The sequence below is a fragment of the Diceros bicornis genome, chromosome 1 (assembly GCF_020826845.1).
Source record: "Diceros bicornis minor isolate mBicDic1 chromosome 1, mDicBic1.mat.cur, whole genome shotgun sequence".
NCBI lineage: Eukaryota > Metazoa > Chordata > Mammalia > Perissodactyla > Rhinocerotidae > Diceros > Diceros bicornis.
In genome coordinates, this window is record NC_080740.1 from 90,305,751 (window position 1) to 90,327,477 (window position 21,727).

The window sequence follows — 21,727 nt, forward strand, 5'->3', positions numbered from 1 at the left end:
CTGGAATTCAGGGTCCCTGGGCGTTGGTCTGAGCCCTGTCACCAGCTTCATGTGACCTGAGGCCTTGATATTTTCTGTGAAGTAGAAGTTGGAAAAAATCACTGTTCCCAGCCAGAGTCCTGAAGAGGTGGTGATGGGCAGTTAGGAGTTCTTCCCAAAGAAGGTTGAGAAGAAAGCCCTTCTCTCACGGCAGCCCCTGCCAGATGAACTGCGCACCCCTAACCAGACCTTCTGATTGGCAGTCACTAGTGTCAAATACAGTAGGAAAACTTCTCCCTCTGACCATCTGGCTATCTAACAGCCACACCTATTCTACCCTGTGCCAAGCCCACATTGCAGAGAAAGCAGCCTCGTCCCTGCTCTGGCACTCCCAGGCTCGCTGTCCTCCACCAATGCTGCTGCATCTGTCCAGGAGCTTCAAAATGCGCAAGAAACCTTATGGTTCTCTAAGTGGGTCAACTCTAGTGCAATAACCCCTCTAGCCACTAGGTGGAGGACGCTCCTTTTTTGCTAGGCAAAATAAACCAGCTCTGGGACCCTACTGTTTGATTTGATGCCCGAATGAATAGGATGACTTCCTGAGCCCTATATTTGATATTTCATTTAGCCCTCAAGACAACTTGAAAAGGCTCAGTTCACAGGAGAAACTCAGAGACAAAGTCGCGCAGAGCTTACGCAACCAAGAAGTAGCCAGGAGAGATTCGACTCACATGCTCCCAAGTCTTAGCACACCTGCTATCTCTACTTCCAAAGGTGGGCTCCCCCTTCAGGAGAACACTTCTGTTTGAGGGCTGCTTTAGTCACCTGTCTGGGAGCACACCTGATGTCTGGCCTGTTCATCAGCCTTTCTTTTACTCTTTTCCCTTGGGTAACATCTCTGCTCCATTTTTAGACCCTGTGGTTCTGAGAGACTGACCCCTCCCCCTGGCTCCAGGGGTGAACCTGTGACCCAGGCCTGGGCAATCAGAATCATAAGTCTGGAGCTGTTAGTAGCTAACTTTGCTAAAACATAGGGACAATCTGCCTGAGAATTAAGGCAACACAGAGGAAAACCGAGCTGAGAGATGAGAAAAGACTGATTTCTGATGAGCACCTGGATCCAACCATGCTGAAGCTAATACTCTCAGGACTTTTTAGTTTTGAGTTAACAAATTCCCTTTTTCCTTAAGTCAGTTTAAGTTGGGTTTCTATCACTTACAACCAAAAGTTCTGCCTAATACATGCTCCACCTCCCCTTATCAACCTGGAGCCCTGCACTCATCCTGAGAAGATCGCTGACCCCGAGGCTGAAGTGGCTGCCCTTCCATGCTCCCAGATGCCCTGTGCCCCTCCAGCATTGCCCTGAATGTTCTGTGTTATGATCTGTTTAATTCCCTGTCTCCTCTTTTAGATTAGAAACTCTTTGAGGGCAGGAACTGAGTCTTATTCATCATACTGAGTCCCTGGTGCCCAGCATAGGACTGTGATTGTTTTAGTAACTGCTTGGGATTGAGTAAATTAATGGATAAATGAATAAAGGTGGGTATAGGCTAGTAGAGACCATTGGTGGGATTTCACAGAAAGATTTCTTGAAGGACCTGAGCCTTTAGTGGTTATCTAGGTCAAAGGAACCAGGTCACTGGGGTGGGAGGAGAGTTAGTGAGGGGTTGTGGGGTGCAGTAGATCATAATGGCCTCAATAATTTCAATAATGGCCTCTCATGAGTCTTCACCTCCCTGTGTCTGTGCCCCTTTGCAGTGTGACTTTGTCACTCCAGCCATCAAGATGGGGAGTCCATTTCCCAACCCCTTGAATCTGGACTGGCCTTGAGACTTGCTTTGATGAGAGAATGCAGTGATGTGACATTGTGCAATGCCCAAGGCTAGGTAGGACTCAGACCTTGCAGCTTCCACTCTTGCCGCTTGTGAAAGGAAGTCTGGGCCAGAACACGTGGAGGTGAGAGACCACGCGGAGAGAAAGGCCAGCAGCTAGCTCCATACATGTGAAGGAGGCCATCTTAGACCCTCCAGCACAGTGGAGCCACCAGCATAAGTGACCTCAGGAGAGACCAGCAGAACTGCTGAGCTGACCCCAGCTAATCCACAGAATCATGAGCAATAACAAAGTGTTTTAAATCACTACATTCGGGGATGGCTTATTATTCAATAAAGGCTCCCGGAATCACCAAGTATAGTAACCATATCTTGTTTTGGCCTCCTGGTATCTATTTACCTTTCTTCCTGTAATAGGATTACCTTGAGGACCCCCACCCTCAGCTTATGTGGTCTGGGTGGGGATGACCTCTACCTTCCTGGCTTCTGCTAGAACTATGGGGAAGGAGTTGCTAAATGGGAAGATCTTGAGCCCAGAGCTGTTGACAGCCTTCTTTGTCACCTCTTGGGGAGCATCTGCCACAGAATAGAGCCATAGGGAAGAAAGCAGAAGAGAGAATTGGTCTTGATCTAGCTGTTCCTGAAGCCAAATCCACTCTTGGACTTTAAAATTGTATAACCCAATAAATTCACTATCTTGCTTAAGCCCATTTGAGTTGGGATATCTGTGAGTTGCAAATGAATGAAAATGTTCCTTGAGGGTCAGAGAGTTTGATAAGGGCTGAGCAGTCCCTGTCAGAGAGTTGTTAGGGTAAGACAGAGGTCCTTAAAGAATGTGGGAAAGGGAATTTATTTTTCCTCAGCCCCTACTGTATGTCAGGGCCCTGGAATGAGAGACAATCTTTGTCCTGGAGGACCTCATGGGTACAAATGACTCATTACAATTGTGATAAAGTGCTGCATATAATAGGAAGACTGAGCCTAAGGCTGGGAGTGGGGCAGGAAAGTTCCCCTGAGGAAGTGACTCAAACTGAGATTTGGAGGATGAATACAAGTTAGCCGGTGGGTGAGGGGAGAGAGGTGAAGGGAGATGTTCCAGGTAGAGGGAACAGCATGTGCCAAGGCCCTGAGGCAAGAAGATGCTTTTCACCTGGAAGGAGGGATAGTGTGTCACCAAGTAAGGAGAGAGACTGGCAGGAGCCAAGTTCCTCAGGACACATCAAGATTTTCAGCAAAAAGCAACAGAAACAAACTCCAGCTTGTTTAAGTTCACGGAACTACCAAGAGGACTAAAGAACTAGGGTCGGGGTACACGACCAGCATCCCCCTGTATCACATCACAGAACGGGTGCAGAAAGGACACCTTTGTCTCCACCAACACTAAGCACTGGACACTACTGCCTGTACCACTAGCCCAGCCAGCCTGGAGACTGGACAGGCTCCCAGTGCCCCATGCCCAAGAGCTCAGTCCTGTTACCATGGCCCCACCAGGGAACATTCCTCCTGGGCCTCCCTAGCCCAACTCCTGGGCATCTTTGGTTTTCTGGAATGGATGCCATGATTTCGCAGAACTGAGCCTTAGCTGGAAGAGAGATTGGAGGAGTAGCTAGCATTTTCGGCTTCTGTCATGAGAGGTGAACTCTGCCACATAAAATGGGGATATTCCCAAACCTAGAAAAGGGTTCAGATGACAAATGCCAGGGTAAGAGCTCGTCTTGTGGTGGTTCTAAAATATGTCTGCAAAATTTTTTATATTCCTCTCTTCAAGAAGTCAAGTTTCATCTCCTCTCCCCCTACCCCATTCCCTGCCCCCATGAGGGCTGTAATTAGTGACTCACTCCTGACAATTAGAAGAAGGTGAAAATGATTGAGTGTGACTTCTGAGAGGAACTTGTGCAAGACAGCACAATGTCAGTCTCCTCTTGGCTCACCAGCTCTGAGGGGCACCAGCCCACATATCATGAGGACACTCAAGCAGCCCTGTGCAGAGGCTCATGTGAAAGGCAATGGAGGTCTCCTGCCAACAGCTGGCCAAATATTTGTTACTTTAAGCCATTAAGTTTTGGGGTAGTTTGTTATGCAGTAACAGATAACTAATACAAGTTTTTATCCTAAAAGCAATGGGAAGGCATTGAAAGCTTTTAAACAAATAAGAGCAATGACATGATGAATTTGCTGACATGTAAACAGATGAATACTATGGCCTAGGAGCCGACAGAGGATAGTAGAGACACAGAGGAGGACGGGGTAATTTCTACTGGGGAGGACACTTTTTAGGAGCCTTTCATCTATAGAGTTAAAAAAAAAAGGTCAGATTAGCTTAAGAAAAAAATTATTTCACTCATATAAATGAAATGTTCAAAGAGGTAATTTTGGCCTCAGGCATGGCTGGATCCAGGCATGCTGCATCTCCTGGCCCTCTTGTTTCCTGTGTTGGCTTCATTCACAGGCAGGCTGTCTCAAGTAGTTCTAGGCTTCCATAGTCATACCTCAGTAACCTCTGAGCATGTTAGTTTCCCACTAGTTCCAATAAAAGGCCCAGACTGGCTCTCGTTGGCCCTGCTTGGGTCACATGTTCATCTCTGACCCAATCACAATAGCCTGGGGGATGGAATCTTCTCATTAGCCAAGTCCAGGGGCACATGCCCACCATAGGAGCCAGGGAGAAGTGTTGGCTCCACCCAAAACCCCAGCGGACTGGGAGTAGGAGAGAGCCAGGACCTCAAAGAAAATTGAGGGGCTGTTTCCAGAGAGAGGAAGAGGGTTTAGATGTCCAGTTCATGGTGGTCAGGGAGGGTCTCAGAGAAGAAGGAATGCATGAGAGGAGTCCAGAAAAAGGAATGGCAGGCACCTGGGGGGATGGCTGGAGGGAGCCAGAGAGGCACTGGCAGCAGCAAAAGCAGCAAGGGCAAAGGCACAGAGCTGTGAACATTGGGCATGCTCAGGAGGGCCTGCTGGAGCTCAGTGCAGCCGGAAACAGAGCACGTGTCTCTGGCGAGAGGGGAGACGGCCCGGGAGAGAGCAGCAGAGGCCAGGGGCCCTGAGTGCCGCTCTGAGGAGCTGGGGATGCCCGTGGGTGGTGAGAAGAGAGTAGTCAAAGCTGAGGGTTGACTCGGTTAGGTCTGTGATTTAAAGAAGCCATTGGGGCTGCTGATGAGCTTGGTGACGCAGAGACTGTTGGGTGCCTGCCCCACAGTCAATCAATCCTTCTTTTTACTCTATTAAAGCCCTGGTTTTGTTAGGGGAGGCAATGCGTCCAGCAGAATAAACATGCTTCCTGGCCATGTGTCACAGTCTGGCCAAGGAGATAAATAAAATCAGAAGTTGCTGGGTGCAGATTCAACCCTTTTGTGGCTTCTTTCTTCCTCCTGCATGAGCACAAATGTGATGGCAGGAGCTGAAGCCACCAACTTGAAACCATGAGGGAAAAGTCTAGAGAATTGAAGAGACTGCAACTCTGACTTCAGACCCACTTTCACCCACCTCCAGACTTGGGGCTAAGTGAGGGATGAATAAACCCCTGTTTTGTTTAAGCCCTTGTTATTTGTGCCCAAACAAAATCCTATGTGGTCCAGGTGAGCATTAGGCAAGATAGAGAAGGGTGAGGGCCCCTCTGGGGCTTGTTTCCTGATTCCCTTCAGACCACAAACCCTCTAGCACTTCCTGCCCAGCCTCTGCCACTTCCCAGGTGTCCTGGCCCCCTCCCTCCTCCAAACAAATGTGCATGCCAAGATCCAGGGGATGTGAGGTTTGTAGGCCCAAGTCTAGAGAGAGCTGAGTCTGGCAAACCATGAAAGCCCCAGACACTCCCTGTCCAAATAAGCCAGGACATGGGCCCACAGTATCTGGGACCAGGGAACAAGGGGACCAGGGGAGCTGCTGAGATGCTGGGTAGCACCAGGACTAGCCCAGAGAGAGCCTCAGATCCCTCCTAGCCCATTCCCCTCCATCTGGCTTGTTCTGAGGGGCCTCCCCAAGAGCTCTCCCAGGCTGCCGACATCAACGCCAGGCTCCCGGCCTCCACCACAATGCCCTGGGCAGCCTGCAATTCATGGCTTTGTTGTCTCCAGAGTAGAAATTCGACATAGATGTGCCCAAGGGGTGGGGAATGCGGAGATTTGAGGGCTGGAGAGGGTGACCCTCACATTCTTCCCTCTTGGTCACAGGAGTGAGTTTCCCATACCTTCAGGTGGGTCCCACCCTGGACCATCGTTGTTAATATGAATATCTGCCACTCTTTACTGAACATGGCTGTGTGCATTAAGCTTTATATGCAGCACCACACTGAGTCCTCACAGAAGAGCCATCATTCCCATTTTATAGAAAATGAAACTGAAGCTTAAAGTTAAGTGACTTGTCCAAGGTTACAAAGTTTTCAGGATTCAAACCCACATCTATCTGCCTCTAACACCCAATATTTCACCACTCAGTTGCTGTCAACGTCACCTCAATTTTAATGAGCCAGGCCAGGCCCCCCCGGAGCCTGTGGGAGAAGCCAGGATAGAAAAGGGTTGGAAAAAATGGTAAAGTAATAACAACTGTCAATTCTGAGTAGCCACTGTATGCTATTACCCTGGGTAACTTTTTCTATATTTCAAAACTTTCTGAAAATACAAATTGTTTTAAAAGAAAGAAATGAAGGAGAGAAGACAAGAAAGCGCAGGACTGGGTCAGAGGCTGGGGCCGGGCTGGGGCTGGAGCGGGGCCGGGCAGGGGCTCAGGGCAGCCCTTCCGCACAAGAGCTGCACTGTTCCAGGGCCCGGCTGCCATCCAAGAGCAATACAGTAGGCACCAGGCAACGTCGGCCCCCTCCCCCCAACTCTGCTCCCAGGCAGGTGAGGGGCGGGGCATGGCCTCAGGAACCCCTCCTGGCCCGGCCTGGCATTCCAGGAGCCTCGGGCCTGGTGCTTCATAGGTGCCCCATCAGTACTGCAAATGGGCAGGGAGAGCAATACCCAGCCGCAGCCTCCACACACCCTCCCCTTCAGGTGAATCTCCACCTTCCAGGGTCACAGGTAAGGATGGGGGCAAAAAGTGGGCCGATGTGTTAGCATCCACAGTCTCAGCTCTGTGGACAGTCACCCTGAGCTCTCTCTCTTTGTCCCAAATGATTAGGGTTCAATCTCAGTTCTGTTCACTTGCTATGTGAATTCAGACAAGTCATTCCATTTGCCTGAGCTTCTGTTTCCTCACCTGCAAAACAGAGCTAAGGACTCCTACCCTCATTTGGCTGACGGGAAGATCAAAGGACTTAATGCCCATATACTGCCTGACCTTGTATGATGCCTGGTATACAGGGGAGCTCAGTCAAAGCAAGGACTTCTTCCCTACTTCCTGTTCTGGTGAAACCCATTCCCACCTCTTAACTCATTCACTTCTTCCAACACCCCTGGGGAAAAGGGGGCAGGAGTGTGCCCATTTTCTGGATGGAGAAACTGAGGCAGAGGCAGGCTAAAGGCAGGATCTTAGAATGGCAGGCTTCTGAACCCCTGCTAGGGGTGTGTGTGTGTGTGTGTGTGTGTGTGTGTGTGTGTGAAAGTCTTTGAGAGAGAGACTGTAAATGCAACTGGTGAAAGATTGTTAACCAAAGAGTGAGCCTGTGACGGGCAGACGGGCTAGGATTCCTCTCCCAGACAGCCTTGGCATGCCTCCTTCTGGGTTCTGCTTACTTATCTACCTCTCCCCACAATGCCAGCAGCTCCTGGAAGGGTGGAGGCTGGGTCTGATCACTGCTTTATCCCCAGGATTTAGAACAGTGCATCCCACATATTGAACCCTCAATAAACAGTAGACGAGTGAAGGAGTGAATGAATGACTCTGTGACAGAGCGTCAGGCTCTGCAGAGGGTCAGTGTGAGAGGCCGTGAGTGTGGGAGGGGGGCTGAACAGGGGATGTGGGGTGGAGGGGTGAGGTTGCCAGTCTAAGGGTCTTGTGTGTCTCAGGGGGCAGGGAGGTTGCACGACCTGGGCTATGAAAGCCTCTACTCTGCCTTTGGCTCAGGCGAACTGGGAAAGCGCCTGGAAGTTGAATGAAAGCTGTGTAGGGTCCAGCTCCTGCTGGCAGCTCACCCACCCCCAACAACCACATTCACTAAAGGGAGCCAGCAGGGACCAGAGGCAGGGAGCTGAGTCTCTCCAGGAGTCCAGGAAGCCTGGCGAGGCCCCTCTGGGCAGGAGGCTCCCATTTGCTGCGCATCTCCAGTGCCAGGAGCCTCAGCCTGCCCGAGTGCTCCAGTGAGGAAGGACCCTGGATGAGGGGAATCAGGACAAGCTGTTCTTAAAAGTTAGCCAATTGTCTGATTTATCTTTGGGAGGAGGCCATTCTTTAGTTTGAGAAGGAAAAGAAAATCACTTTAATGCGCCTTTTAGTCATACAAAGGAAAATCCTCTATCCCATTGGGAGTAAGAGTGGAGAAAGCGGAGACCTCTCCTCATAACAATGGGAACGGAAGCTGCTTCCCCCAGGGCAGAGTCTCCACCAGCCAGAGGGCTATGTGGGAAGGGGAGCCTGAGACCCCAGGGGAGGGGTTTCCTTTCTCCTCAAGGAACCTTCAGAGGAGTAGAGGGCTGGGACTTGAGGTGAGGGTTGTGCAGAAGTCAATGGTTGGCTGGCCTCCTGTTTGGCCACTGTCAAGATGCTCAAGTGCTTCCAGGTGAGGCAGACCTGAGCCATGTGGGACAGAGCGATTCCGGCCCACCCACTGTGTGCCAGGCACTTGAGACACAATGGTGGGGTCTGCAGGGAGTTCCTGCCTTCTGTTTACAGAATTAACTCTTTAGTTACAATTCTGGAACGTGTCATGAAGAAATAATGGGTCCTAAATAATCACGGCTAACACTGCAAAGCAAGTGCTATATGTCAAGCAGTGTTTTAGAACAACAGGCTTACACATACCAACATGTCTACTTTTTGCGACCATTTTGTGTGTGTGTGTGTGTGTGTGTGTGTGTGTGTGTGAGGAAGATTGTTCCTGAGCTAACATCTGTGCCAGTCTTCCTCTATTTTGGTTGTGGGATGCCGCCACAGCATGGCTTGATGAGCGGTGCCCGAGGTTCCAAACCAGCAAACCCCAGGCCACGGAAGCGGAGGGTGCAAACTTAACCACTACGCCACTGGGCTGGCCCCTGCTACCACTTCTTGAGGATACTATCATCACACCTGTTTCACTGCCGAGAAGAGGAAGACACAGAGATGGAGTAACGTCCCAAAGCCACTTGTGATGGTGCGAGATCGGAGTCCTGCGATGTGTGATCTGAACCACCTCCCTCCCAGCTTCTTTCTCCATGCTCGCCGAAGAGAAGCCACCAAAGAGGAACGTGTGGGGCCAGCCCGGTGGCGCAGCGGTGAAGTGCCCACTCCGCTGCGGCGGCCCAGGGTTCGCAGCTTCTGATCCCGGCGCGCCCCACATAGGCTTGTCAAGCCACGCATGGCAGCGTCCCATATAAAATAGAGGAAGATGGGCACAAGGTTAGCCCAGGGCCAATCTGCCTCAGCAAAAAAGAGAGGAGGATTGGCATCAGATGTTAGCTCAGGGCTGATCTTCCTCACGAAAAAAAGAAAAGGAAGACGGTGGCAAGTCCAGAAGGCTTCTCCGAGGAAGCGAGCTGAGACCTAAGAACGAAACGAAGCTAGCCAGACCTAGAGGAGAAAGAGCATTCCAGGAAGCAGGCACCACGCGCGCAAAGGCCCAGAGGTAGGGTGGGAGCAAGGAAGAAGTGAATGAAGGACTCGTCTGGAGATGTGGGCAGGGCCAGGTCACGTCAAGAATCTTTATAGGAAGCTGTTGGAAGGTTTTAGAGGGGAGGTTGTGGTTGGTACAGTCGGGTTTGTATTTAAAATACCAATCGGAAGGTGTGCAGAGGACGGACAAGGATGAGGGCAGAGGGGGTCTGCTAGCCACTGTCCCGCGATTGCGCAGAAGGCAGAGCAGCGAGGCTGGGCAGAGGTCTGCGGGGGCGGGCGGGTTAGGACTGCTGGGTCTCGTTCCCCAAGGGGTGAAGAGCAGGAGACAGAGCGATGGACTAGAACTTGGGAGCCTGGCCGGGGCGGGGCAGGAGAGGCGGAGTCTGAGGGGGTGTGCGGCAGGCTGGGCCCGGGCCCGGGACTGGGCTGACCCGATCTGCCGCTCTCCGCTGTCTGGCTCCGGGACGGGTCTTCAGGTGGGCGGGACGCGGTGCCACCCGCCAGCACGCCGCGGTCAGGATAGAGCTGGTCCGGGCGGGGCGGGGCCCGAGGTGGGCGGGGCGCTGGCCCCCCGGCCACGCCGCTGTCGCGGGTGCATTCCTGGCTTTGCGGCCCGGGGCGGAGGGACGCCCGGGCTGAGTGCGGTCCCCGCTGGGCGCGGGGTCGGGGCTGGCGGGAGCTGGCAGCGGGGCCGCGGAGGACCCAGGTGAGCGAGGACCCTGTGCCGGGAGCTGAGCCGCGGAGGATCGAGGTGACCGGGACCCCATGCGGCCCAGGCTGCGCTCCCAGCCGCCAGGGGGCGAGCGGCGGCTGGGTTCCTGGAGCTGCCCCCTCCCAGCACTGGGGACCTGGGCGTCCGCTTGGCGGGGGTTGGGGGGACGGTAAATCAGTAACCCGCAGTGCACACAGGGCCTTTTGTCCCGCTCCGTCCAAAGAGCACCCTGGCCGCGGAGCTGGTTACTCATTGCCCACCGGGGCGGGGGCGGGCCGTCTGTCTCTGCAGCGCCCCCTCGGAACTGCGGACTCTCACCTCCCCCCAGAGTGGCCGGGTAGGGGTGGAGGAGGAGAGCGCGCTGGTCCCTCGGCTGCTGGACCTTCTGTGCGCCCCGAGTAGAGATGAGGAAGATGAGGCTCCGAGAGGTGCAGTCATGGGCCCAGGGTCCCCCTGCCCCTGACTGCGGGAGGCTGGAGGAGAATCCAGGCTGCCTGATGCCAGAGTGAGGCCCTTCGGCCCCACGTGCAGGGCAGTCGGCCGGTCATCGGCCGACTGTGACCCGACTAAGGGCCCTGAGGTTCTGAGGTCAGGACAGCCTGGGGGTGGGAATAAAATCCTCGGGCCCCTCCACCCCACTCCCAGCCGCAGCTGTGGACCCAGAGAGACGACCTCCCTGCAGAGCAGAGCTCGGGTGGGGGAGGGGGCGCTGGTTTACAGAGGAGGGGCCATGGAAACTGGGGGTGGGTGCAGAGATGGTGGCAGCCAGCCAGGTGAAGAAGAGAAATGGAGACCACAGAGGAATAGGCAAGAGAAGATGTGCCCAGTTTTGAAAGGCAATGGTTCGGTATTCAAGAGGCTGAAGGGGCAGACTGTGTGACCAAAGACATTGACAAGGGCAGGCAGGGAGCCTAGGATGCATGATAAACAGTGTGGACTGGATCCTGCTGGATACAGGCAGCCATTAGGGGCTTGTAAGCTGGGGGAGGGGGTGACATGGCATACTTGTAATCTTTAAAACCTTGCTGGAGACCAGAGGCTGAAGAGCCCAAGGAGATGTTTGCAAAGGCCCAAGCTAGAGATGACCATGGCCTGCCCTGGGTACAGGCAGGGGAGGTAGGATGGATTGGAAAGGGATTGAGGAGGCAGAATGGACTGGAAGGAGGGGAGGGGAGAGGAGAGGGCATAGACAGAGATGATGCCCCAGCTTCCAGGAAAACCCACTGAAGGAGCAACTTGAAGGGGAGATAATGGCTTTGGCCTGGACAAGCTAAGTGCCCCCTGCCTCAGAGCCAGAGCTGAATGTGTTTTGGAGGGAGGTGGGAAGGGGAGGGGGCAGTGGCTGAGAAGGGAGGGTGTGATGGGCTTCCTGGTCAAGGTAGATCCAGAGACACCAGTGTCACCTGACAGCCAGCCCCAGGTAACAGCCAGTGGGCGCCGGGACTACACTGGTCACCTATCCTCCCCTGCCCCAGCTGAGGCTCAGTTTTGAGTGTTCCTTTTGGGGGATGGCTTCATCATTGGTGGCATGTGGAGGAGGGTAACAGGATGGGGTGGGTGTGTACTTCAGCGCCAGAACCGGAGGTGACTGGCCGTGGGCAGATCCAGGGTGACAGTCATGAGGAGGGGGAGAATAGTTCAACATTCTGTGTGCCCAGCCCCTGCCTTCAATATCTCTTATCCTCAGAGCTGTTCTGAGGACAGCAGCCCAGAGAGGGGCAGGGACTTGCAAGTTGATAAAAGTCAGGTTTTGAACTTGGCTCTATCAGACACTCGAGTCTACATTCTTTACCACGGTGTGTGTTGCCTCAGATGGAGATATGGGGGAGGTAAAGCAGAGGTATCCCCAGGATGCAATTCTGGTTTAGAATCAGGAAGAACTTCCTGCTTGCCATAGGATGTCCTGCCTTGTTAGTAGTGAGCACTGTGCCACTGGAGATAGCCAAAGTGGGTCAGGGGAATGTCAGCAATGCTAGAAGGAGTGGGGGTCAGATCAGAGAACAGCCAGATGCTGAAGTTTGGCCTTGTATTATATTTCAGATTGGCAGGGGGGAGGCTCTTTAGCAATAAATTCATTTATTCAGCAAAAAATAAATTATGTGTGCTGAAAGCGAGCAGAAGATATGTCTCCATTCTCTGCTTCCCTCCAAGGAAAGAATCCCAAAACTGCCCTTTCTGTGAACTTGTGCCAGGGTCTCAGCAGGACAGGAGGAGAGCAGGAAGCCCAGCCCAGCCCCCCTGCACGACCTACTGTGGGGAGGCCTTGGGCTCGGCAACAGCAGAGCTGGTTCCCGTCTCTGCTCTGCCGCTGGCCGGCAGGGGGCTTGGACAAGTCGGCCCACCATTTCATGTCTCAGTTTCCTCATCTGCAGGAATAGGGGGTAGTGCCAGCGAAAGTGCACACACGCAGGAGCTCTTCTCCCTCCGTTTCAGGAAGGCAGTCGGTGGGAAGCCCAGCCTGGGTCCCCGGGAGCAGCAGGAAGGAGATGCGGCTGCTGTTGACCCTGTTGGGAGTCCTGCTTGGGGTGCCCAGGGCTCCAGCTTTGTCCCTTGAGGCCTCTGAGGAAATGGAGCTGGGTATGGCCGCTAAGGTGGGAGAGGGTGGCAGGGGTAGGCACCTGGAGGGGGCTGCTGGCTGAGCAAAGCTGGGAGGATCCTGGCCCAGGCCCTGGGGAGGTGGCAGCAGGGCAGGACCCAACCATTGAGACTTAGTGTCTGGCTCCCAGCAAGCATCCACTTGTCTCTGTGTCCACAAGAGAGGACTGGCCTTGCAGGGCGCAAGGCCCTGAGCTGGGCTGCAGAGCTGGTGTGGTGAGCCCCTTGGCCGTGTGTGTGTGTGCGTGCTGTGCACTGAGCGTGTGGCTTGGGAGGCCCAGGCAGCATAGGCGGTGTATACACTGTGAGTATGATGTGGCCGGAGGTGTGGCATGTGCCCTGTGTGTGGCACCTATGGCGTGTGCTGTGTGTGTGTGTCTCAGGCAGTGGCATGTCCAGTCCAGCATGTGTGCTCCGCACTGTGTGTGATGTGCACCAGAGGCGTGGCATTTGCTCTGCACCTAGCGTCTGTAGCATGTGGTTGTGTGTGTGTTGAGGAGCTGCAGGTGTCCAGCATGTGTCATGAGGTGCTTGTGCCCCGTGTGTGCCGCATGTTCTCCGTATGCAGGGGGCTGCCTCAGGAGAGGCTGTGGGGCTCACTGACCTCTGCCCTTGGTCCACAGAGCCCTGCCTGGCCCCCAGCCCAGAGCAGCAAGAGCAGGAGCTGACTGTGGCCCTTGGGCAGCCTGTACGGTTATGCTGTGGGCGGGCTGAGCGTAGTGGCCACTGGTACAAGGAGGGCAGTCGCCTGGCACCTGCCGGCCGAGTACGAGGCTGGAGGGGCCGCTTGGAGATCGCCAGCTCCCTACTGGAGGATGCTGGCCACTACCTCTGCCTGGCACGAGGCTCCATGCTTGTCCTGCACAACGTCACCTTGGTTGTGGATGGTAAGGGGATCTAGCAGGGGCTAAGGATTGCCTGGGGAGAGAGACCCTCCCCATCCTGGACCTCAGACGCCTCCCTCTGTCCCTGACATAGACTCCCTGACCTCCAGCAATGGTGATGAGGACCCCAAGGCCCACAGGGGCCCCTCGAATGGGCACGTGTACCCCCAGCAAGGTCAGTATTAGTCCTCAGGGACTCATTTCCCTACCTCCCAGCTGGTCACTGAGAAGAAGAAACCTATGTGGAAGCAGGATTGAAGCAGGTGGTCATCCTGGGGCACTAGGTTCTCCCTTCCCCTTCCCTCCAGCACCGTACTGGACACACCCTCAACGCATGGAGAAGAAACTTCATGCAGTGCCTGCTGGGAACACCGTCAAGTTCCGCTGCCCAGCTGCAGGCAACCCCACGCCCACCATCCGCTGGCTCAAGGATGGACAGGACTTCCACGGGGAACATCGCATTGGAGGCATTCGGGTGAGTCTCTGGGTTCCAAGACCATCAGCTCCTCCATTTTCACTCCGTCATTGGTCCGCCCAAATCAAACCCACAGCTCTTTCTCTAATGAGGAAGGCAGCTGCAGGGGCCCAGAAGGAGCACTAGACTGTGGACTTGGACAGCTCTGGTTCATGTTCCCACTCTGTCTGCCACTCTCCCGCAAGTGATTTAACTTCTCAGCCTAAGAAACTCCATCTGTGGGCCGGCCCCGTGGCTTAGTGGTTAAGTGAGTGCGCTCCACTGCTGGCGACCCGGGTTCGGATCCCGGGCTGGCACCGACGCGCTGCTTCTCTGGCCATGCTGAGGCCGCGTCCCACATACAGCAACTAGAAGGATGTGCAGCTATGACACACAACTATCTACTGGGGCTTTGGGGGGAAAAAATAAATAAATAAAATCTTTAAAAAAAAAAAAGAAACTCCATCTGTAAAGTGGGCAGGATCACTGATCGGCAGGTATCAATTAATAATTCTAGCAGTTCATCCTCATGAGACCCTGCAGGGTGAGCTCCAGGCCGTGGTGAGGATGCTGAGACTCCAAGAGGGCAAAGACTGGCTCGAGGTGGGACAGCTAGGAAGAGGTCGAGCTAAAACTCAGAGACTCAGACCCAGGGCTCAGACACTTCTTGGAGCCTTCTCCTTTGTCCCAAAGTCCTGGCCTTGGCCTGGCCTCCCAGGGCCTAGAGAGCTTGAGAAGAGCCTCGTGGGCAGGATCTGGCCTCCTCATGCCCTGGGCCCCTGGGTGGGCATGGGTTGGTTGCCCCTTATGGACACTTCCCCTGCCCCCAGCTGCGCCACCAGCACTGGAGCCTGGTGATGGAAAGCGTGGTGCCCTCGGACCGTGGCACGTACACCTGCCTCGTGGAGAACTCTATGGGCAACATCCGCTACAGCTATCTGCTGGACGTGCTGGGTGAGCGGATGGGTAGGCGAGGCGCCATCGGGGTGGGAGCCCTGTCCCTGCCTTCAGGTGGGGCCTAGTCTGGCAGGCAACATGGACTGAGTCTTGGATGACTCACTCAAGCTGCTCAGAGTGTCCAGGTGGGTCCGAGGGAAGCATAGGGGCTAAGGTGGGCCTGCAGGAGCAGGAGTGGGCCAAGAGGAAAAGTGGGAAAGACATCAAGGGAGAGAGGACAGGCTGAGTGAAGGCCCTGGGTGTAAGGAATGCCGTGTGTGTGTGGGGAGGTGTATGCCTGAGTGTGCCTTTTAAGTGGGGAGCTAGGCCATGGAGGATTTTGAATGCTAGGCTGAGAAGTTGTTCTTGACCCCGAAGGCAGTGGGGAGCCATGGAAGGTTTAAGCAGGGTAAGCAGGGGACAGACAAGGTCTGAGCTCCATATCAGAAAGGTCTCTCCCTTGATCTGGGGGATGCTGCAGGCGGTGGGCAGGAGGCTTCTGTGGGTGCTGCCGGTCAAGGTTGACGGCCCGATCTGGCCCCCAGAGCGGTCCCCACACCGGCCCATCCTGCAGGCAGGGCTCCCGGCCAACACCACAGCTGTGGCGGGCAGTGACGTGGAGCTGCTGTGCAAGGTGTACAGCGACGCCCAGCCCCACATCCAGTGGCTGAAGCACATCGTCATCAATGGCAGCAGCTTCGGTGCTGACGGCTTCCCCTATGTGCAAGTCCTGAAGGTCCATCCCCTGCCGGTGCCTGAGCCCCACCCTTCTCCCTTGGGGGGCGGGAGGTGGTCTCCAGCTCCCCTCCCAGCCACAGTGTGGCCCCAGGCCCTGCTGTGACCCTGGAGTGTGTCCTGCATCCCCAGACAGCAGACATCAATAGCTCAGAGGTAGAGGTCCTGTACCTTCGGAATGTGTCGGCAGAGGATGCAGGCGAGTACACCTGCCTGGCGGGCAACTCCATCGGCCTCTCCTATCAGTCGGCTTGGCTCACGGTGCTGCCAGGTGAGCACCCCAGGGGGCCAGGAGAGGTTTCGGGATCCTGCTCTGGTCCAGCAGTGGGCTATGACCTGTTGGGTGGATAGTCTCTCTTGACCTGTGGGGTCTGGGCTTAGGACATGGTGTGTGGATTTGTGTGTTTGATTCTGCATGCAACAACCCCTCTGTGTGTGTCCACATGTGACTGTCCATGTGACCCTCTGGGGTGTGGATATGTGGGACTGGGTATAACTGCAGCTTTCTTGGTATGTGTCCCCCTGTGTGTGTGGGGAGCTGTGAAGGCCTGAGTTAGAGGGTGTGGGGCTGGCCATCTGACCACTGACCTATCAGTTATCTGTGTGTGTGTGTCCATCTGTGGACAGAAGAGGACCTCACGTGGACAGCAGCAGCGCCCCAGGCCAGGTACACGGACATCATCCTGTACACGTCGGGCTCTCTGGCTTTGGTGGTGCTCCTGCTGCTGGCCGGGCTGTATCGTGGGCAGGTGCTCCACAGCCGGCACCCCCGGCAGCCCGCAGCTGTGCAGAAGTTGTCCCGCTTCCCTCTGGCCCGACAGGTATGTGCGGACCCCCATCCCATGTCCCTGTATCGAGGCTCTCGGCCTGCCTTCCCGCTGCAGCTTGGCTCCCGCAGGCCCACCAAGTCTCCCACTTTGCAGTTCTCCCTGGAGTCCGGCTCCTCAGCCAAGTCAAGCTCGTCACTGGTGAGGGGCGTCCGTCTCTCCTCCAGTGGCCCGCCCTTGCTCGCTGGCCTTGTGAGTCTAGACCTACCTCTCGACTCGCAGTGGGAGTTTCCCCGAGACAGGTATGCTGAGTGGGGTGAGGGTGGGGCGCAGGCCCTGGGGAAGAGTGCTGCCTAGACAGCTGAGGCCTCAGCTTCCTCCACCTCCAGGCTGCTGCTCGGGAAGCCACTGGGCGAGGGCTGCTTTGGGCAGGTGGTGCGTGCGGAGGCCTTCGGCATGGACCCTGCCCGGCCCGACCAGGCCAGCACTGTGGCCGTCAAGATGCTCAAGGGTGAGTGTGGTGGCCTTGGGGGAGGTACTGTGGCCTTGGGACAAACAGAAGGGGTTCATGGTGCTACCAGCTGAGCCCTGAGGGCCAGGAGAAGCTGCAGGATCCCACCCTTGGACTTGGGGCTCAACTCTGCTACTGATGCTGGCAAGTCATTTCTTAGCCTCAGTTTCTTCATGTGACACCTGGGGTAAATAACAGTCCCTACCTCCCAGCCTGGGGTTCATGGAAAGTGCCTAGTGCGTAAAGTCTTAACCATTGGGATGTTGATGACTACAAGGATTGGGGGTGATTGGGGTTTGATACCTCCTGTCAGCGCTGGACCCATGTCAGGCTTGGCCTCATTTAACCTTGTCAGCCTCCCAGGCCTCCATCGCATCCCCCACGATTCCCCCTAGTCACACCCTCAGCATCCCCCGGGCCCTTCCCAGGTCTGTCTCCCTGTGTCCACCACTCTCCACCTTCTGCTTAAACTCAGTCCCAGCCCCCAAGCAGCAGTCCTAAGGTGCTCAGGACACACAAGGGACCTACCACCGGGGCCTTTCATTGCTGTCCCCAGCCCCCTCTATAAGAGTGGCCCAAACCGCTGTTCTGCCCCTCCCTGCACCCCTGCACAGCTGGGGCCACCTGGCACTCTGGGAGGCAGGGATTGAGAAATGTGCATTGTGAGTTCTGGCGGGAGGGTATGTCATTGGCCCAGGGCCACAGGTCAGCCCCTGGTCCTCAGCCTTCTCAAGAGAAGTTGGAGCAGCTTCTTCCTGGCCTCCCCTAACTGCGCCCCACTGGCAGCTCCCTGAATTCCCAGGCAGATGGACGCCAGGCCTTAGTCAGACAGACCTCAGGGCGCCGGCCTGCTTCCCGCCCCCCGGAGCTCTCACCCCGGTCAGGGACTAACGCCAAGCCCTCCAGATGGAGTTCCTTCCTGCTCAGAGCTCTTCCCCTCTCTCCTGTTTCCTGGTCCCACTCGCTGGCAGGCCTACCTCTTTTAGATCCTTGATCTCGTTGCATCCTTGCAACTGTTGTGAGAGGTAGGGCATGAGCCATTGTCCCATTTCATATAAGAGGATCTTGAGGTTTAGAGAGGTTAGGAGACTTTTTCAAGGCCACTCAGCCCAATGGGGATTCAGGCCCAGACCTTCCTGATTCTGGGTCCAGCGATCCAAGTCCTGTCCTCCATCCTGCAGCCTCCCTTATGTAGTCACCCTAGCTGTCCCCTTGCAGACAACGCCTCCGACAAGGACTTGGCAGACCTGGTCTCTGAGATGGAGGTGATGAAGTTGATTGGCCGACACAAGAATATTATCAACCTGCTGGGTGTCTGCACCCAGGAAGGTGAGGCAGGGCAGCGGCTGGCTGGGGGCAGTCAGGGCATGACCCACAGCATCGGCAGCCTCCCTGTGCCCCCTCGCCTCCGTAGGGCCTCTGTACGTAATTGTCGAGTGTGCCGCCAAGGGAAACCTGCGGGAGTTCCTGCGGGCCCGGCGCCCCCCAGGCCCAGACCTCAGCCCTGATGGGCCACGGAGCAGTGAGGGGCCACTCTCCTTTCCCGCCCTGGTCTCCTGCGCCTACCAGGTGGCCCGAGGCATGCAGTACCTGGAGTCTCGGAAGGTATAGGCACTGGGCAGCACTCTGGACCACTCCAGTCACTCCATCTCCACACTCATGCCCTTGGCATTAAATGTCCCCAACTTCTCCCTCTCTCCCCTTTCTCATTACCCCGCCTAAATGTCCCCAAGTCCTTCAGTACCCCCAACCATATGCAGTTGACACTGCATGCCCCCATTCCTTCCTCACATATTGCTTAACCCATAGGCAGAGCAAGGGAAGAGGCGATGCAGGAGAGAGGGTATGGGCCCTAACAGTAGACGGCTTACATTTCCCCTCTCTGGATCTTGACTGCCTCATCTGTAAAATGGGTGGATGACCCCTCACGCCCGGGTTACCGTGAGGCGGTATGTGCCCAGCTCCCAGCCGTGTGTCCTCATAACTCTAAGCTCCTGCCCTTGCCCCAGTGCATCCACCGGGACCTGGCTGCTCGCAACGTGCTGGTGACTGAAGACAATGTAATGAAGATCGCTGACTTTGGGCTGGCGCGCGGCGTCCACCACATTGACTACTACAAGAAAACCAGCAACGTGAGGGAGGCAGGGCAGAGCTGGATGGGGGGCTGGGGGCACTGTGGGACTTGGCACCAATGCTCACACCTCTCCCATCCAGGGTCGCCTGCCCGTCAAGTGGATGGCACCTGAGGCCTTGTTTGACCGAGTCTACACACACCAGAGTGACGTGTGAGTCCTGGAAGTTGGGGGTCCAGAGTGTCCACCAGTGATCATTGCCCTACCCCACAGAAAGGGCAAAGCACTTGCCCACGGTCACACAGCCCTGATCTTGCCCAAGATCACCTGAGTGGGACTAGACTCCAAAAGGGGCCCCAATCCCCAGCCCCCATGGTAGATCATGGCTACCCTCATGCCCCCATCCCAGCCCCAGGAGGAGGAAGCGAAGCTGTGCCCTGCTGAGCCCTGTCCTGCCTCCAGGTGGTCGTTTGGGATCCTGCTGTGGGAGATCTTCACATTCGGGGGCTCCCCATACCCTGGCATCCCAGTGGAGGAGCTCTTCTCATTGCTGCGGGAGGGCCATCGGATGGACCGGCCCCCGAACTGCCCCCCAGAGCTGTGAGGCCTCGCCCTACTCTCCCTCACTTTCCAGTCCTCGTCTTCTTCCCTGACCTTAGCTCAGGGTCTAGCCCTGGCGAGTGGTCAGCACCAACTCTCACTAACTCTCACCACCTCTTCCTCGGCCCAGTGGGGAGGTCCTGGCCTGGCTTCTGTGCCCTTCCACTAAATGGTCCCACCTGCCCCTTCATCACACGCCCCACCCAGGGCCATGAGGGCCTCCCCTCACCCAAGTCTGAGGCTCCTCTTAACCGTCTGCCCCCCGCCCCCCCAGGTATGTCCTGATGCGTGAGTGCTGGCACGCAGCGCCCTCTCAGAGGCCCACTTTCAAGCAGCTGGTGGAGGCGCTGGACAAGGTCCTGCTGGCCATCTCTGAGGAGGTACCACTCCTCTCTTGTCCCATGACCTCCCTCCGCCCGCTCCCCTCTGGGCCTCACCCGAGCTAACTCCCAGGGCTGACCAGCACTGTTCCCTGCAGTACCTCGACCTCCGCCTGACCTTTGGACCCTACTCCCCTGCCAGTGTGGACGCCAGCAGCACCTGCTCCTCCAGCGACTCTGTCTTCAGCCATGACCCCCTGCCACTGGGTTCCAGCTCCTTCCCCTTCCCCGGAGTGCAGACATGAGCCGGGGCCTGAGGTTGTGCGCACAGGCTGGCTGGCTGGCGGCTTTGGGCCTCCTGGCTCAGCCGCACCCAGGCAGTGCTTGACCTTGGCAGCCTCCGGCCCTGACCTCAGGGTGCTGTCCCAGATCTCTGGTTCTGCTTTGGGGAGGTCCGTCCTTGGTGCCGAGGTCCCTGATTGAGGCTTCCTGCTCTGGCGTCAGGTTCCCAAACCAGAGTTCAACCCCACTCTCAAGGCCCTGCCCCTGCCCTTGGCGCCATGGCCGAGTGTTCTAAAGGCCTGAGAGGCAGGGTTCTACTTGGCCTGCTGGGCCTTGGCACTTGGTCCTATTCCAGGGGTTTGGCTGGACCTGGCTGCAGGGCTGTCCTAAGCCTCCGTGCTTCCCTACACCAGGAGAGGTCTTGGGCCTCTGGACCCGACTTCGCTAGGCCTCCCTTGCCACCCCTCTGCTGCTTGTCCCAGCATCCTGGGAAGGAGCATTGGCCCCTTGGCTCTTAGCTGACAGGCTGGAAGCCTGCTGAAAACACAGAAGCAAGTGGCCTTTTATAAATTATTTTTTTGAAAGAAACCTCTGTGTGCCTGGTGTATTCCTTGCAGCAAATGGAGGGGGAACAGAGTGGAGGGATCCCCAAGCTGGGAGTTTTGCTGGGTGACACAGCCTGAGGGCTCTGTGCCAGGCTTGGGTTTGCATCCCCCTCCAGCTGCCTCGGATCCAGGAGCCTGTGTGCACCTCTGTCCTGGTCTGTCTGTCTTTCCAGCACCATCTTGTGTACATGATGGTGTGAACGAGTGCTAATGAGCAGAGGACTCCACAGGGCACCATCCACTGGGCGAGACTCCTGTACCCCCTGCACATGCGTGTGCATGTGCATGCCCTGGGACTGTCCCCAAGGGAGCTGGCAGCGCCCCTCCTCCATCTGCTCAGCATTAACCAAGCTGACCGTTAACACAGCGTGAAAGCCTGAAACCCAGTCTTGAGCTGCCGCCCGCTCCCACGCTCTCCGCTCAGGCTGGAGGCTTGTGGGGGCTGTGCCCGCCCCACCCCACCCTGGCTAGTCTCCCGGGCAGCAGCTGGTTGCCGCCCGGCTGGGCTGCAGCTGTCCCTGCCTGCTGGGTCCTCCCTGGGCAGCCCGTCCCAGGCCTGTTCTCAAACACCCTCTGAGGGGGGGCGGGGATCAGCTTCCCAGGGCTCTGAGCCTGGAACCTTCCCCGCCTCCATCCCGGCAGTTACTGCTGCTCTTGAACCACGGGGTGGAGGTATCTGACCCCAGTGCCTGGCGCTCTCTCCTGCTCTGTTCTGGACAAGACTGCCCAGTCGGGACAGACACTGTGAGGCCGCCTGGAT

The 21,727-nt window shown here is 56.2% G+C and overlaps 1 protein-coding gene across 6 annotated transcripts; it reads left to right on the forward strand.

Annotated features, from left to right (window-relative positions):
- The first annotated feature begins 6,735 nt into the window (after window positions 1–6,735).
- Window positions 6,736–20,963, forward strand: FGFR4 (fibroblast growth factor receptor 4). Of its 6 annotated transcripts, none has more exons than XM_058546728.1 (18): window positions 6,737–6,826; window positions 12,640–12,783; window positions 13,425–13,688; window positions 13,780–13,860; window positions 13,994–14,160; window positions 14,970–15,093; window positions 15,621–15,811; window positions 15,943–16,081; window positions 16,438–16,631; window positions 16,734–16,879; window positions 16,967–17,088; window positions 18,307–18,417; window positions 18,503–18,693; window positions 19,080–19,220; window positions 19,303–19,373; window positions 19,623–19,760; window positions 20,035–20,140; window positions 20,239–20,962. In XM_058546728.1, exons 2-18 carry the CDS (start codon window positions 12,693–12,695, stop codon window positions 20,383–20,385), a joined length of 2,424 nt encoding a protein of 807 aa, XP_058402711.1. In that variant the 5' UTR covers window positions 6,737–6,826; window positions 12,640–12,692; the 3' UTR covers window positions 20,386–20,962. The 6 variants fall into 6 exon arrangements, with proteins under 6 accessions (XP_058402727.1, XP_058402734.1, XP_058402711.1 ...); XM_058546736.1 differs by having other exon boundaries at window positions 19,098–19,220; XM_058546770.1 differs by lacking the exon at window positions 6,737–6,826 and adding an exon at window positions 9,450–9,504 and having other exon boundaries at window positions 19,098–19,220.
- The last annotated feature ends 764 nt before the right edge of the window (window positions 20,964–21,727 follow it).